The sequence below is a fragment of the Nuphar pumila genome, chromosome 3 (genome assembly GCF_984573655.1).
Source record: "Nuphar pumila chromosome 3, dmNupPumi1.hap1.1, whole genome shotgun sequence".
NCBI lineage: Eukaryota > Viridiplantae > Streptophyta > Magnoliopsida > Nymphaeales > Nymphaeaceae > Nuphar > Nuphar pumila.
The window spans coordinates 125457996-125473068 of NC_143251.1; the positions used below are offsets into that span (position 1 = coordinate 125457996).

Sequence of the window (15073 nt, forward strand, 5' to 3'; positions counted from 1 at the left end):
TGTAAACATGGTTTAAGATTAAAATTTAATATTATTTTAATAGCTTTAACACGTGTCACATTCATTCTGATTGACACCTAATATTTTTTAATTATTTTTTAGCCTATTCATAATGATGCAGTTGAGAATCGGTATTGGTCAATTCACCCGAATCATTGGCCAAACGATACATGTCCGATTCCGATACGGACAACATTGGTTCAAGGCTCCCAAAATATCTCATCTTCTAACCTCCTGATGGGCAAAAGTATCTTTAGTACTGAAGCTAAAGAGAGACCTACCTAGGGATGTCAATGGTTGGACGTAACCCCCAATCCGACACCAAATTCGACTATCAGTCGGATTTGGTAGTCAAATATGGATCCTAGTAAAATTCAGATTCAGGTTGGGTGTTGAATTTCACATTGAAACCCAAATATGAATCCAATTGAAACCCAAATATGAAAAACCAAATCTGGGTAAAATCTGAACCCAGTTAAGTGTATATATCGGTCTTTAAACTAGTCGGATCCAGATTTGGTTTTATCATTTTCCATCTGATTTAATATGAATCTGGTTAGGTCAAATCCGATTAAGTCAGATTAGTAATGCTTAGATCCGACCAGTTGAAATCCCTAGGGCTACCTAACGAACAAGGACTAAAGGTTTATCCATGGGGTTTACACTGGATGATCCTGGTAAGTGAGGTGGTAATTCGGATTCCCTTGGTGAACCCTAAAAACCAGTGGTTTTCCTCGTTATAAAAAAAAACTTCGAACAGAATTTAATGTATAAGATACGGTGCCCTGCCATCTTTACTTGTGGACAATTAATAGGAGTACTGGGGCATTGGACAAGGCCTGTCCTGACATTTGCAGGCGCGGTTCAGGCATGCTACCAACTGTGTTCGAACCATAAAGCTCAGCCCACTTGCCAACCTGTTTGACTCACTAGGCAACATTGCAATCGAGACTCATCAATGGTGCAAAAACTGGCTCAAGCCCATACTTTTTCATTATTTAAAATATTTTATCAAAGGAAAAAAAAAAGTAGTAAAAATCTAAGCATAAAAATGTAAGATACACCGATACAGTTGAAAGATATACATAGGGATGGCTCAACCTGTATCAAAATTCTGCTCTTCATCTCAACATGGGTTTTGATTTTGATCTTCATCCTCGCCTTCATTTTCAGTTCATATCTTTCATCCCTGGTCCAAACAGGGCGAGGTGGGCAGAACCCCATTTACCCTTGGTCCACTGCTATTCCTAAAGGAGGAGAGAAAGGTTTATTAATGGGGATCGGGGACAGGGAGGGGAGAAAGTGTAAGTTCATCTAGGCTTTCACTCCCGCACGGGTTTTGATTTTAACTTTCATTCTTGCCTTAATACCCATTTCATGTCCTCCATCCCTAGTCTAAAGGGGACGAGGCTCGGTTTTCCCTCGCTCCATTGCCACATATATATATATATATATATATATATATATATATATATATATATATATATATATATATATATATATATATATATATATATATATATATATATATATATATATATATATATAAGCGGTGCGTTGTAGTGAAGATGACACACCATTCACTGGTTCTGTTTGGAGAGCACTTGGCGGTTTATCACCATTTCTAAGCAAACAGGTACCTAAAAAGTTGCTCACCCCATGAGGCCCATAAATAGGAGAGAGAGAGAGAGAGAGAGAGAGAGAGAGAGAGAGAGAGAGAGAGAGAGAGAGAGAGAGAGAGAGGGTTTTTGTATCACCTGATCACCAGTTGGAATTTTGAATGGCTCTTCTTTTGAGCCTTTATAAGGCTTAGGCTTGTTTTGATGGCAAACTAGGGCGACCCACTTAGATGGAGAGGTCTAGAACAAACTTACCAACCACCACCACCCATTACCATCTCCTCTTTCTGCTGCTGCTGCTGCTGATCCATGGAATCTCTTTAAGCAACTCTCTGCAGCCCATACACAACGTTTCTGCCTTCTTTGTGTTTGGTGACTCGACTGCAGATACCGGCAACAACAACTACATACCGACTACATTCAGGAGCAATTTCCCACCGTATGGAAGGGATTTCGTTGATCATATTCCCACGGGAAGGTTCACCAATGGAAAGATTGGTGCTGATTATCTGAGTATGTTTCTTGTTTTCATCCTCAAATGCATTTGAAAATGGCTGTTATGATTTGTTGGGACAAGTTCAGAATCACCATTTTATCTGTATTCTGTTTGTTTCTTGAATGGGTGCAGTTTCATACTTGGGGCTTAAAGATACAATTCCTCCCTACTTGGATTCCACCCTCAGTGACAACGACCTGCTCACCGGAGTGAATTTTGCCTCTGCTGGCTCTGGTTTTGATCCCCTAACGGCAATGATCAGTGTAAGCCTCTCTCTTTCTCTGTCATAAAGACACGAGCACGAACAATGACACGACCCGAGTTTGAGACTTGAATCGGCGAATTCATTTTACAAATAGGACGTGAGGATACAAAAATTCTTAGGTGTTTCGACGACTAAAAATGTTTTTTTTATCCTACAAGAGCTCCGCTGATCTGGTAGAGGCTACTTGCACCAAGTTTATTGATGTGGTCGTCACAAGTTCGAAAGCCAGTGGTGACCCTTGCTGCGAGGTCGAAGCTGGGTATACTCTCTGATGGCTTGGGGACCTCATGAGATTTATCAACGTACCAACGCGCTCCCATGGCCTGAAAAGACAAAAATTGATATTCTAATATAATTTTTTTTCTTGAAAACCTTATATAAAAATATAAAAAAATATTAAATAATAAAATGTTTCCCATATGCGTCATGTGCATGTTAAGTGTCGTATCACTAGAGATAAAGCAACAATGATGTCCTTGTGACATCTCTCTCTCGCTCTAACTAATCTTCTCATATTTTGCTCTGCTAAATTTTACCTATTTCATGCATTTCATTGCAATAAAAGGGTGGATGACCCCTCTTTGCTTTTAAATGGTGTCCTTGTGACATCTCTCTCTCTCTCTCTCTCTATAGCTAATCTTCTCATGTTTTCCTCTGCCAAATTTTACCTATTTCATGTATTTCATTGCAATAAAAAAGGTGGATGACCCTCTTTGCTTTTAAATGGTGTCCTCGTGACATAGCTCTCTCTCTCTAGCTAATCTTCTCATATTTTCCTCTGCTAAATTTTACCTATTTCATGTATTTCATTGCAATAAAAGGGTGGATGACCCTCTTTGCTTTTTAATGGTGTCCTTGTGACAGCTCTCTCTCTCTCTCTCTCTCTCTCTCTCTCTCTCTCTCTCTCTCTCTCTCTATATATATATATATATATATATATATATATATATATATATAGCTAATCTTCTCATATTTTCCTGTGCTAAATTTTACCTATTTCATGCATTTCATTGCAATAAAAGGGTGGATGACCCTCTTTGCTTTTAAATGGTGTCCTTGTGACAGCTCTCTCTCTCTCTCTCTCTCTCTCTAGCTAATCTTCTCATATTTTCCTCTGCTAAATCTTACCTATTTCATATATTTCATTGCAATAAAAGGGTGGATGACTCTCTTTGCTTTTAAATGGTATCCTTGTGACATAGCTCTCTCTCTCTCTCTCTATAGCTGATCTTCTCATATTTTCCTCTGCTAAATCTTACCTATTTCATGCATTTCATTGCAATAAAAGGGTGGATGACCCTCTCTCTGGCTCTCTAGCTAATCTTCTCATATTTTACCTAAATTTTACCTATTTCATGTATTAAGCACTTCAGATGATTTCTATGCTGCAAAAGATTCCCAAAAATATACAAGCAGCCTTTGCTGCTTTCCTTTGCAACGCTTTGCATGGTTTCTACTGCATCACGTGGGTAGTTTCATTGGCCCCCAAATAATGCAATTATTTTCTTTCGGTGATCTCATGAACCATGTGAACCAGTTGGCTGTGACGTTACGGTGTATCAGCAGCCCAGGTGCAATGTAATTGCATTAAAAAATGTAATGCTCCTTGACTTCACGACACGTGTCTGATTCCCACACGGGCTCCACAAAATTCAACCAATTTTCGTCATGTTTTGTGGGGACCATTAACGCGTATCATGTAAAGACATAGTGAGTCACATTTATTTTGTGCAATTACAATTGCACCTTGCACCCGATCCATGGACAGACCTAGGGGTGTCCATGGGTCGAATCCCTGCTAAAATGGATGGGTCCAAACTCCGATCCGACTAAGTAATCCGGATTCGAGTTCCATTGCATTTTTCATAAGAAAAAACAAACCTGGATCCGATAAGAATTACATAAACCAGGACCTGTCCAAACCTGGCAAAATAATAATTTTTAAGTTGTTTACATTGAAAAATTATGAATCTTAATCAGAACTCAGGTCAGACACGGGTTTGCTGGTATAAAAATTCATAAACCGTACCAGACCCATTTTATAATCGGACCTCATGGGTCCGATCGACCCCAATAGTCAATCAAACCTTTTCATTGTAACCAAACTCTGATAATATAAAATCCAGTGTGGGTCAGGATCGGGTCATACCCAATCCATTTAATCATACACCTTCTCAGTCCTTGTATCTGTGTGCATGGACAACAGATCAGGTGCAATCACGTACATTCGAGGACAGTCAGGTGCAGCGGCAAACTTAAAGTACACAATGTGATTGCACCTTATACGCCCTCCTCGCACACGTGTGTGCGGGCACACACACATACATGCAGACTAAGTTTTCATTTTTTTCAACAATAGGCAAGCTTGGGAATATCCCCATGGGATTTGAACCCAAGACCCAATGTGACCTAACCATCCAGCTATCTCATTGGGTACAATTAAACTAAGCTGGTGCTTATGTATGTGCCAGGATGTAATACCTGTAAGCCAGCAAGTGGACTTCATGGAAGAATACATCTCTAGAATTGAGATGATTGTGGGGAAGACAAAAGCTGAGAGTGTCATTAATGACTCTGTGGTTCTGATAACGGCCGGGTCCAACGATTTTATTCTGAATTACTTTGTTCTACCTGTGAGGAGGCTAACCTTTAGTTTGGACAATTACCAAGACTATGTGCTGGATCAACTACGCCAGAGAATTGAGGTGAGTGTATATAAAGTATAGTCCATTTTTTCGAATAATTAATGACTGTATATACAATATCAATATATAGCATGCTCATAATTTTTTTTTCTCCTAAACATCCTAAAGATTTCAAAAAATAAACAAATTGTTACATATGTTTTTTGTTTAATCTAAACTTATTGATATGTTTAGCGTTGTTTATTTACTAAACATTATGCTTGGAATCCAATCAATTTAATAAATTTTTTTTTGGCTTTTCATTATCAAGTTCTAATAGAATGAGCCGCGCGCATCGTTCTTAACACACTTTAATTTAAACATCAAAAGTACATAATCTAAAGTATGTTTTCTACTAAGTAAATTATATAGTCCATAAGTTCAAATTAACCAAACACATATAATTTTTTAAGCTGTTTTGGATGGTTTAAAACATAGGACTATTGAGAACCTCTACGATTCACTATAAATTATAATCCACTAACATGGAAGAAAGGATAATATTTAGGAAATATAGACCATTACTATAGCAGAAATAATGCAATAACTACTACTAATCACTTCCTCTCTCTCAAAAAAAAAAAAACTACTACTAATCACTAAAAAGATTAAAACTTTTTTTTTTTGAGGAAAAAAGGGTTAAAACTTAATAGGGGAACTGGTTGTTGAGCTACCCAAGTGAGAGACGAGAGTCCTGCTAGTTGTCTATAGGGGTTGTCATGTTCACCTTTATGTATGTATTAACTACATATGGGTATGGGCCTCAACAAAAGATTGGTGTTGGCTGGTGGGTATGACAAAATCTGAAAAATAAGATACGGTGACATTTTTCAAAATTTAATCAATAAAAAACTATTTTTTGGTATTTTAATATATAAAAATGTGTTTTTACTAAACATTATTAACATTAAAAACAATAATAAAATAACGGTTGTACATCACAGTACCGTGTCATATCATGTTCAACTCGTGTCACACTGATGACACGCCCACTAAATGGTGTGTCACTGCCATATGCTGTGAGCCTCATCCCTCACCTGTTAACTGGTGTGGTATTTCTGAAGTCTAGCAATTTGAGGAATGTTAGCACTTCCAACTGTGCTATATGTCTACTTGCAACTTCCTTACTATGCACTTGCACGCTGCTCAGTGTGGGCATGGGACTAAGTTAAGCTGCTCAATCAACTGATTAAATTTGACGGTACCGGCCCCCGACAGAAGCCGGACTGAATCAACATAAAATGGACGGATTAGATTTAGTGTATGAACCATGAACAAGGTCATTGTCACTAATTTGCAGAGATTATACGATCTCGGGCTTCGAAGATTTGTTGTCGCCGGAATATCGCCATTGGGTTGCTTACCTGTAGAGATGGCTATGTACTCGGATGGTTTGAGCCTCACCTGCGTTGAAAGCCTGAATTTGGTAGCAATCCAATACAACACCAAGTTGCAGACCATGCTGGAAAGCCTGGATCCAGAAAGGCTTTATGGTTCCAAGATTGCTTATGGAGACACTTACAGCACCTTTCTTGATATGGTGAAAAACCCTCAAAAATTTGGTAAGTTCGTTCTTGTCTGCCATTTCTCTGTTTATCGTATAAAATCCCAACCATGGACTATATATATTGTGATTGAACAGTATGTATTCTATAGATTGCACAACAATAAACATTGTTCTTGACAATGTATATTTGCTAACCAAATGCAAGCTACCCACACACTAAATCAATTTTCAATCTTGCATTCAATGTCACAAAGACACGTGGACATGAGGATGCGTGATGCGCGGATTCGACTCATAAGTTTGAAAACCTTTTGCTAAATAGGACGCGAGGATGTGTTTTTTTTTTTTAAATTTTAATCAATAAAAACATTTTTTTGATGTTTGAACGTTAAAAATGCATTTTTTATTGAAATAACTTTAAGAACATTAAAAACATTCAAGTAGTATTAAAATATTATCTGTATGTATCCGTGTCCGTGCATGTCCGGTCGTGTCACCGGGGACACACCACCAAAATGGCGTGTCCTTGTGGCATAACTTATATTGGTTCCAACATTGATAACGGTGTTTGCTTTGCATTGAATTAAACCACATGCAACACAACTTGTGCAGGCCCTCGTCAATGAACACGGATCCCATCATACATTCAATCCTAGCCATTCATTCAACAGTTAGATGGTTCTGCTGGAGGGATAGGATTGAATGTATGATTGAACCCATCATATTTCAAATGATGGGATCCGTGCTCCTGTTAATCCATTTTTCATTCTTGGAACATTAGCAAATTTTTGTTTTTTGTTTTTTTTAAATCTAAAGCCAGCCTTTTTTATTTTCTTCAATCCAAGAAGTTATCATGTATTATTATATTTTGCCTTTCAGGTTTCCAAGAGACAACAAGAGGCTGCTGTGGAACAGGCTTGTTTGAGACTGGTCCTATGTGCAACCCAATCTCTCTTATTTGCTCTGATGCGACACCATATCTCTTTTGGGATTCCATTCATCCATCCCAGGAGGCTTATCGTTTCCTATCTGATGCTATATTCCAATCCATTCTTCAGGTTATTCAATAAATTATTTTCTTTTCTTTTTTTTAATTCTGAAAAAACACCATATATACCTAGCTAGAGGCCACATTGTTCACGACTTTCTTGATATTGATGTGTAAAAATCAATGGCAGTTGATTAATCAAATATATTCAATTTCCAAAACTGTGTCTAATAGAGCTCACAGATTTCATTACAGTGCAACAAAGTGTAACTATCAGTGACATTTTAATCTAATGTCTCTGTTGAGGTGTCTGAGGTAGTGTTGCACAAATTTGATTCGTATCTGTAACATTATCATTTCAGTTGTATTTTCATTGGGTGTTTACCAAGGTTGTTAAATGCGATGAGGGGAAGCGAGGCGTTGAGCCTGCGCTTCGCCTCTGAGGCGTACGCCTCTCACAACTGGTATGGAAGTGAAGCGGTGGGAGGGGAGGCAGGGAGCGGCGGAGGAGCAGTTGGCCGGCACGTGGCGGTGGATCCACCGGCACTTGGGGTTAGCACAGCCGACGAATCGGGCGGAGGAGGAAGACTTGGGGATGAAGGAGGGGGTTCTGGAGGTTGATGAGGGGCAATTTGCGCATCACAGCACGCCTCAGTACCTTGAGCGTGCGCCTTGCCTCTGAGGCGTACGCTTCAGGTACTGAGGCCTACGCCTCTCACAACACTGGTGTTTACATCTTTTTATAAATATTAAATTACTTGGTGATGCAACCTCTGAATCCGAGTAGGGGTGTCTGGTGGGCCAAGCCGACCTGGCCCAGCAGCATGGGCTAGGTTTGGACCCGTTAGCTACAGGACCAAAACCCGGCCTGTTATATACATGGGCTGGACTTGGATTGACCAATGGTTTACCGAGCCGACCGGTGAGCCTGAGCTACCTAAGTAATTTTTTAGTAGCTGGTTGCATGCTAACTTGCTAACTATTACTATTTACCTAATTAGTTGCATTGATTATATGGAAAACAAAAAGATAATTAGATAGGTGCATTATAATCTTTCATTTAATTCATTGCTTTTGGTATTATATGAATTAATTTATGAACTTCATAGGAAAATAACCTACAAATGGGTTTGGGCTGGACTGAACCGATCCACTGATGGGCCAATGGGCCGGGTCATGGGCTGCTCTTCAAACCCGAGCCCATTAAGAACCGGGCCAAAAACCGGATCTGTTAATAAATGGGCCGGGCCATCTTTATGCTGGGATGCACTTAAAACCCAATAGGCCGAGCTCTAAAGGAGCCTGGGCTGGGCCGGACCAATTCACCTGATGCCCACCCGTAAATCCGAGGACGTGAAACTACACTACAATTAACTATGGAAACTATAATTTAATTAACTAAAACTTAAGACTGACAGAAAATGATGGGAAATAATGAGGAACTAATCTAATGAAGGCTGAATATGGTAATATGATTTATATTTTTGAACCATTATTACTACATATTTGGTATACGGCACTTGAATGTGCTACCAAACACCAGGGGAACAAATTAGGTCATCCAATATGAATAACGATGTCGGTTTGAGGACCTGCCCCAAAATTATTAGAAAGACCTGACCAGATGTAATTAATGATGGTGTTAATTAAGATTGTTGTCCCAGCTTAATGAGGGGTTAAGGCTTCGTTTAATTGTCCCACAGCAGGGGTCCTAGGGCAATGGCCTCCCAGCCAGACTCATCTAGAGAAACAAATTTATAACTTTTTTGATATTTATACGGAGAAACCCCCAAGATCAAAGACCTAACAGCTGGCCTCCCAAGAGTTGCCACGCTTAGGCTTGTGCAAGAGGTGACGCTCATGAGATTTGAACCTAGACCACCTGGCCTAGGTCCCATACCACAATGCCAAACTCCTTTGGGGCAAAAAAGGTAAACTTGAAAAGTTGGTTATCAAGTACCGGATCTGCTCTGGAATTGACCAGTACTCAGCATCTGTGGAAGACAGTATGTCAAGGGTAGGTCTCCTTGCTATGATGGCCAAGTTTATACCCTGTTTTTGCCGCATTAGGGATGCAAATGGGTCAGATCCAGGAGGGAGGTTTTGCAATTTTTGGCTGTTTCGAATCGATTCTGATCAGAATTACCATTTATTTAGCTGTTCTGGATCATTTGCATCCCTACTTCATGACTGTATCCTCCTACTCGCACTGCTAATCCACAGTTGTGTTTATCATTGTCTACTCAATAGAGAACATGTGTTTGATTAATATTTTTTTATGCTCAGATGTGTATTTTAAAGAGGAATAGTTGATATTTTACCAAAACTTTATGATAAAATAATGTTTACATCAAATCAATTTAAATGAAAGTTTGGTTTTAGTAAATAAGCAATGATAAATACCTCTAACATTTCAGATAGAAAAAAAAACTTCAAAGTATGATTTTTAAAAGGTCTTACCTAAAGAAAAAAAGGGTAGGAGCATCCCCTTCTCTCTCTCTCTCTCTCTCTCTCTCTATATATATATATATATATATATATATATATATATAGAGAGAGAGAGAGAGAGAGAGAGAGAGAGAGAGAGAGAGAGAGAGAGAGAGAGAAAAGGGTGTATCGTCAATGCACTTTTGTCTAATGGGAAAGTCGGACAAACGTCTGCCACTGATCGTGCGTGCAATGAATGGCGAAAAAAATAGCAAAAAAGGTCTTTAGCAATGGTCACGACAACCGCTAAAAGCCTTACAGGATTTTTCGTGATAGCCTGTAAGGCCTTTTGCAGTGGTCGTGACCACTGCTAAAAACCTTAAAAATTGTGTCGCTGATCGTGCATGTGATCAGTGGTGCAACAAAGTTCGATTTTGGTCAAACTTTTTGGGTTTCCGGTGATACATCCTTTCCTATATATATATATATATATTAACCCGTACCATCAAACACATAAAGTGTGATGATACGTAGGACGAAGCGTCTCCATTGTTTGATCATGACGATTCATCATTTTTTTGTATGTGTTTTCACGATATTTAGCAGCGGTCATCTCTGGGCAAAAAAATGAAAATTTTTGGCAGTTCAAAACCGCCACTAATTGTCAGTTTTTGGAAAAAGGATCATGCATGGCATGCTCGTGTAGTGTCTGGAAAAAAGAACGCGCAGCAAACGGCCGATATAATTTTAGATTGTTGGGCTTGGAAACGATAACTTTAAAATTCAAATCTGATTGATTACAACAATGATGCGATGTTTTATTGTGTAGATAAGCCAATTTGAGTTTGGCTAAGTAGGTCTAAAGTACAAATTCTATTATTTTTAAATTTTCAATTTTAAAAAATGCATTTTTTCTTCTTAGGTTGAACTCGGCTTGTTCAACTCAAGCTCACCACGAACCTGAGCAAAACTCAGCTGGCCACAAGAGTGAGCTGAGCTTCAGCACCTTCTATTTGGTTCGTTTCGTTCAGATCATTTACGATAGAGAAGGTTCTCTACTGCATGTACCGCGCCGTTGGATCTTGCAGATCACTACAAGAAATCAGTGATTTATTGGCGCGCATGTAAATTAACGCCAGAAAATGCTTTATACACTGGCGGAAGATCAAGAAGCGTCAATGAAAAAGTATCACCAGCGCTCTTATGGGTTGCGTCAAAAGTTGTAAGGTTTCATTGGCACAACACTAAAACTTCGACAGTAAAGCTCCCAAATTTGGCGCAGCTGTAATATGCGTCAGTAAATATCATATCTTTGGTGCTATCCTACACTGCGCCAGTGAAGAAAATAAATTTCGCCCCCTTTTTTTCATTTCCTCTGTTTCTCTCTCGCAGAAGAAGAAGACGCGGGTGGTCTCTCTCTTCATCTCTTCCAAGCGAGGACTTGGGTTGCTGCTGTCATTGCGGTAAGTTTCTTCTTCTTCTTGGTCTTCATCTTTTGGGTTCAGGAGGAAGGAGTTCGAACAAAGGCGATGATCCTCTATTTTTTTGCCTAATTTCTCACCTTAGAAATTACATAAAAGTTTTTTTTGTGATTTTAATCCTCTATTTTTCTGCCTAATTTCTCACCTTAGAAATTACAGAAAAGGTTTTTTTTGTGATTTTGATCCTCTATTTTTTTGTTAAGGCGCTGATCCTCTATGCGTTGCTTAGTTTTCTTTGTGACAGTCCTCTTTTTCTCTATCGCAAAAGAAGAAGACACTGGAGATAACTATTGGATGCCGGAGGTGCTCCCTCTCCTCATCTCTTCCAAGCGAGGATTCAACGAGTGTCGAGGGTTTGGGTTGCTGCTCGTGAATCGATCGTTGCGGTAAGCTGCAGATATTTTTTTTATCAATGTATATGTTTGTGAATGCTTGTGTTTTATGATCCTTAGGTTCTGTTTTCCTGCAGTTGAATTTATCAACTTTTAGGTTATGTGTGTGTTCCATTTTCTTGTTCTTTTTCAATTCTTTCCTTTGCTTTTCCTTTTGCATGAGTTAATATGATCTACTCCGACAATCCAAGTACCAAGACCAAACCAAGATCATTCTCATGCCTGCAACTTTACATAGAAACAACTCATATGTGTGTGCCTTTTGCTTCCTATGAGATGTCTGCAAATTTATATTGGAAACAACTCACATTGTTTTTAATACTACTTTCTTCCTGCACTGGAACTATGTGTCAAAGACAAAATACGTAATATGGCTTGCATCTATGATTTTCATCTCAATAGCTTCATACTTTCATTACTGTATATCATGTGTGTGAAGTAGTGAAAGGGTGCTTGGGGAGCACCAACTCCCACCTAATAAAAGCTTTAAATTTTCAAAGTCCTTCAATGTTTTTTTTGTTTATCAGGCCTTATAGATATAATTTATATTCATTTTTCTTGTATTGAATTGGATTGGATCTTTTAAGAACAAAGTAATCAACACATTATATGTATGTGTGTATATTAAGCTAGTGTTTAACTTTCTGCTTATTATATATAATTTATATAATATCACAATCATTTTACCTTTCTGCTTATTATATATCATTTATATATTTCAATATATTGTATATATGTCTATATTAATCTAGTGTTTAACTTTTATGCTATTTTTGTTTGTATAATTTTTAAGCTACTAATCGAACGAAAGAAGCAACTTGTTACCATGGATGCTAGAAGTTGGATTCAAAAGGATAGATATTTATGCCAACAAATAAGATTTTACTGTTTTGAAACGATATCCTTTCCCAGACTATTGGAGAGGACACGTATGGGCGAGTTCATGCTTATGGCATGGGTGTTAAGGCATCTGAGTTATTTGGTTCAGGCCCTACTCAAATCCAATTGATGCAACAAAAGAAATAGTGCACGTGTTGGATGCTCTAGTGGAGAAAGTGAATAAGCTGGAATCTCAAGTTCAACAATTGATGCAATGTACGAGGGCCAACCAAGCAACTGCTTCACAACAATCTTAAGTCATTTAATTAGAATTTGTGATTTTATTTAATATCAAAAGTCAATTTATTAATTAACTTTGAATGATTCGTTGTCTTTTTTTATTCTTTAGGTCATGTTGTCTGACAAGAGGTAATGGCGTTATCATAGAGTTGGAGATGTGTGCCTCATGGAGTTGACTAGATATTTTGAAACTTTTTTGTTGACATAGTTTGATGTAATGTTAAGCCTTTTTTATACAATTTGGATTAATGCCTTTTGGGCTGATAAAACTTGTGGTTGATATCTTTTTGTATATCCAAACTTTGTTTCTCTCTTCATTGCACGTGTGTTTTAACATTTGGCATGTTCCTTATCAAATTAGTTTTCATTTGATGAGTTGAAGATTTTCGGCTCTCAATCTTTGCCAATCTTGCTTTATTTATATTATGGATTTTAATCTGCTATGTTCATTTTTGTTTTGCGTAAAAACTTGACTTCACAAAGAAGCAAGCTGACCTTTTCTCAAGATATTTGCAGGTAAAATACTTGTTCTTTTTTTATTGTTTCTAAGCTGGGATAGAATTGGTGTTTAACTATGACTTCTATTCTGCAGACATCACATAAATATAGTTTGATCTATGTACGTGGTTACAAAGCTTGGACTGCATTTCGTGTATGATCTCGAGAGTGCTGCTGAGTTTACATAAATCTGCAAGGAGCAGAAAATTTCGTGAGTTCTTGCCTTCCTCCTACACATGATAGATAATTGATTTTTTTGCTTGCAATGTCATTGTTTAGTCTTCATGGTACTTTTTTTTTGTTAAAGCAAACAACCATGGATATACAAACAGAAATGCAAAACCATCTCATTTCAGTCTAGACTCTGCTGGCAGATCAGCATATTGCTAATGTTAGCAATCAGCAACCTAGATCAGCTTATCAGTAATCAGGCCTCCCATTCAACAGATTGACTTGTTCAATAGGCCAATACCAGCCTTATTTGAACCTACGAAAGGTTCCAAGTGAAGATCATAATATTATTTTAAGGCAGTCTACCTGTTCCCGAGTGCTTTTGTCTGAATAGGTGGAAACTGGTATTGTCGTCTAAATAACTGAAGACCAATTATAGCATTAGACAAAAGAGGTGAACAACCACAACTATCGAAACTGTGAATCTCTTGAAGGGAATAAAATAGAAAATGGAGAGAAAAGTTGAGAACAATTATGGAGAATGACTTCTAATACTTTTACTCAAAAAGGCTCTTCACACTTTGATACCTACAATGACTCTTAGACTAGGCTTTTATAGCACTATTAAGACCTTTCTAGATGTATTGAGACTCCAAAAGATTCTTAGAAACTTGTACCTATTTAATAACTCTAGAAGACTCTTAGAAACTTGTACATACTCAATAATTCTAGAAGAGACTCTTAGAAACTTGTACCTATTTAATAACTCTAGAAGACTCTTAGAAACTTGTACATACTCAATAATTCTAGAAGAGACTCTTATTCAAGTTTAATTTATTCTCAACAATGCCTCTTCTAAATTAAACTTGCTCCTTACGCCCAATCTTTCTACATTTCTCTTGAAGACTTGTCCACTAAGTGGCTTTGTGAAAATATCTGCCATCTGATCTTCCGTTCTGCAGTACTCCACATGAACATCACCTTCATTCACAAGTTCCCTCAGAAAATGATACCGAATCCGAATGTGTTTGGTCCTTCCATGAAGAACTGGATCTTTCGCAACTGAGATAGTTGAGTTGTTGTCACAGAAAAGAGTTGTTGGCTTATTTTGCTTCTGCTTCAAACTCTCCAAAATTCCACGCAACCAGATTAACTGACAACCTGCAAAAGATGCAGCAATATATTCTGCTTTCGTAGTAGAAAGCGCAACAATTTGTTGTTTCTTTGAGCTCCACGAAATTGCTCCACTTCCAAGATTAAATACATAACCTGAAGTACTTCTGCTATCATCAACACTCCCTGCTAAGTCACTATCAGTATAACCAATAAGGTTAACTGCAACATTAGTTTCATAAAGAATTCCATAATCGATAGTTCCTTTCACATATCTTAGAATTCTTTTTGCAACTTCCCAATGATTTGAATA

The 15073-nt window shown here is 37.9% G+C and overlaps 1 protein-coding gene across 1 annotated transcript; it reads left to right on the forward strand.

Moving 5' to 3' along the window:
• The first annotated feature begins 1849 nt into the window (after window positions 1-1849).
• On the forward strand, window positions 1850-13636 carry LOC149843644 (GDSL esterase/lipase At1g06990-like). Its single transcript, XM_090000947.1, has 6 exons — window positions 1850-2132; window positions 2248-2378; window positions 4852-5085; window positions 6365-6626; window positions 7451-7629; window positions 13571-13636. Exons 1-6 carry the CDS (start codon window positions 1850-1852, stop codon window positions 13634-13636), a joined length of 1155 nt encoding a protein of 384 aa, XP_089857073.1.
• The last annotated feature ends 1437 nt before the right edge of the window (window positions 13637-15073 follow it).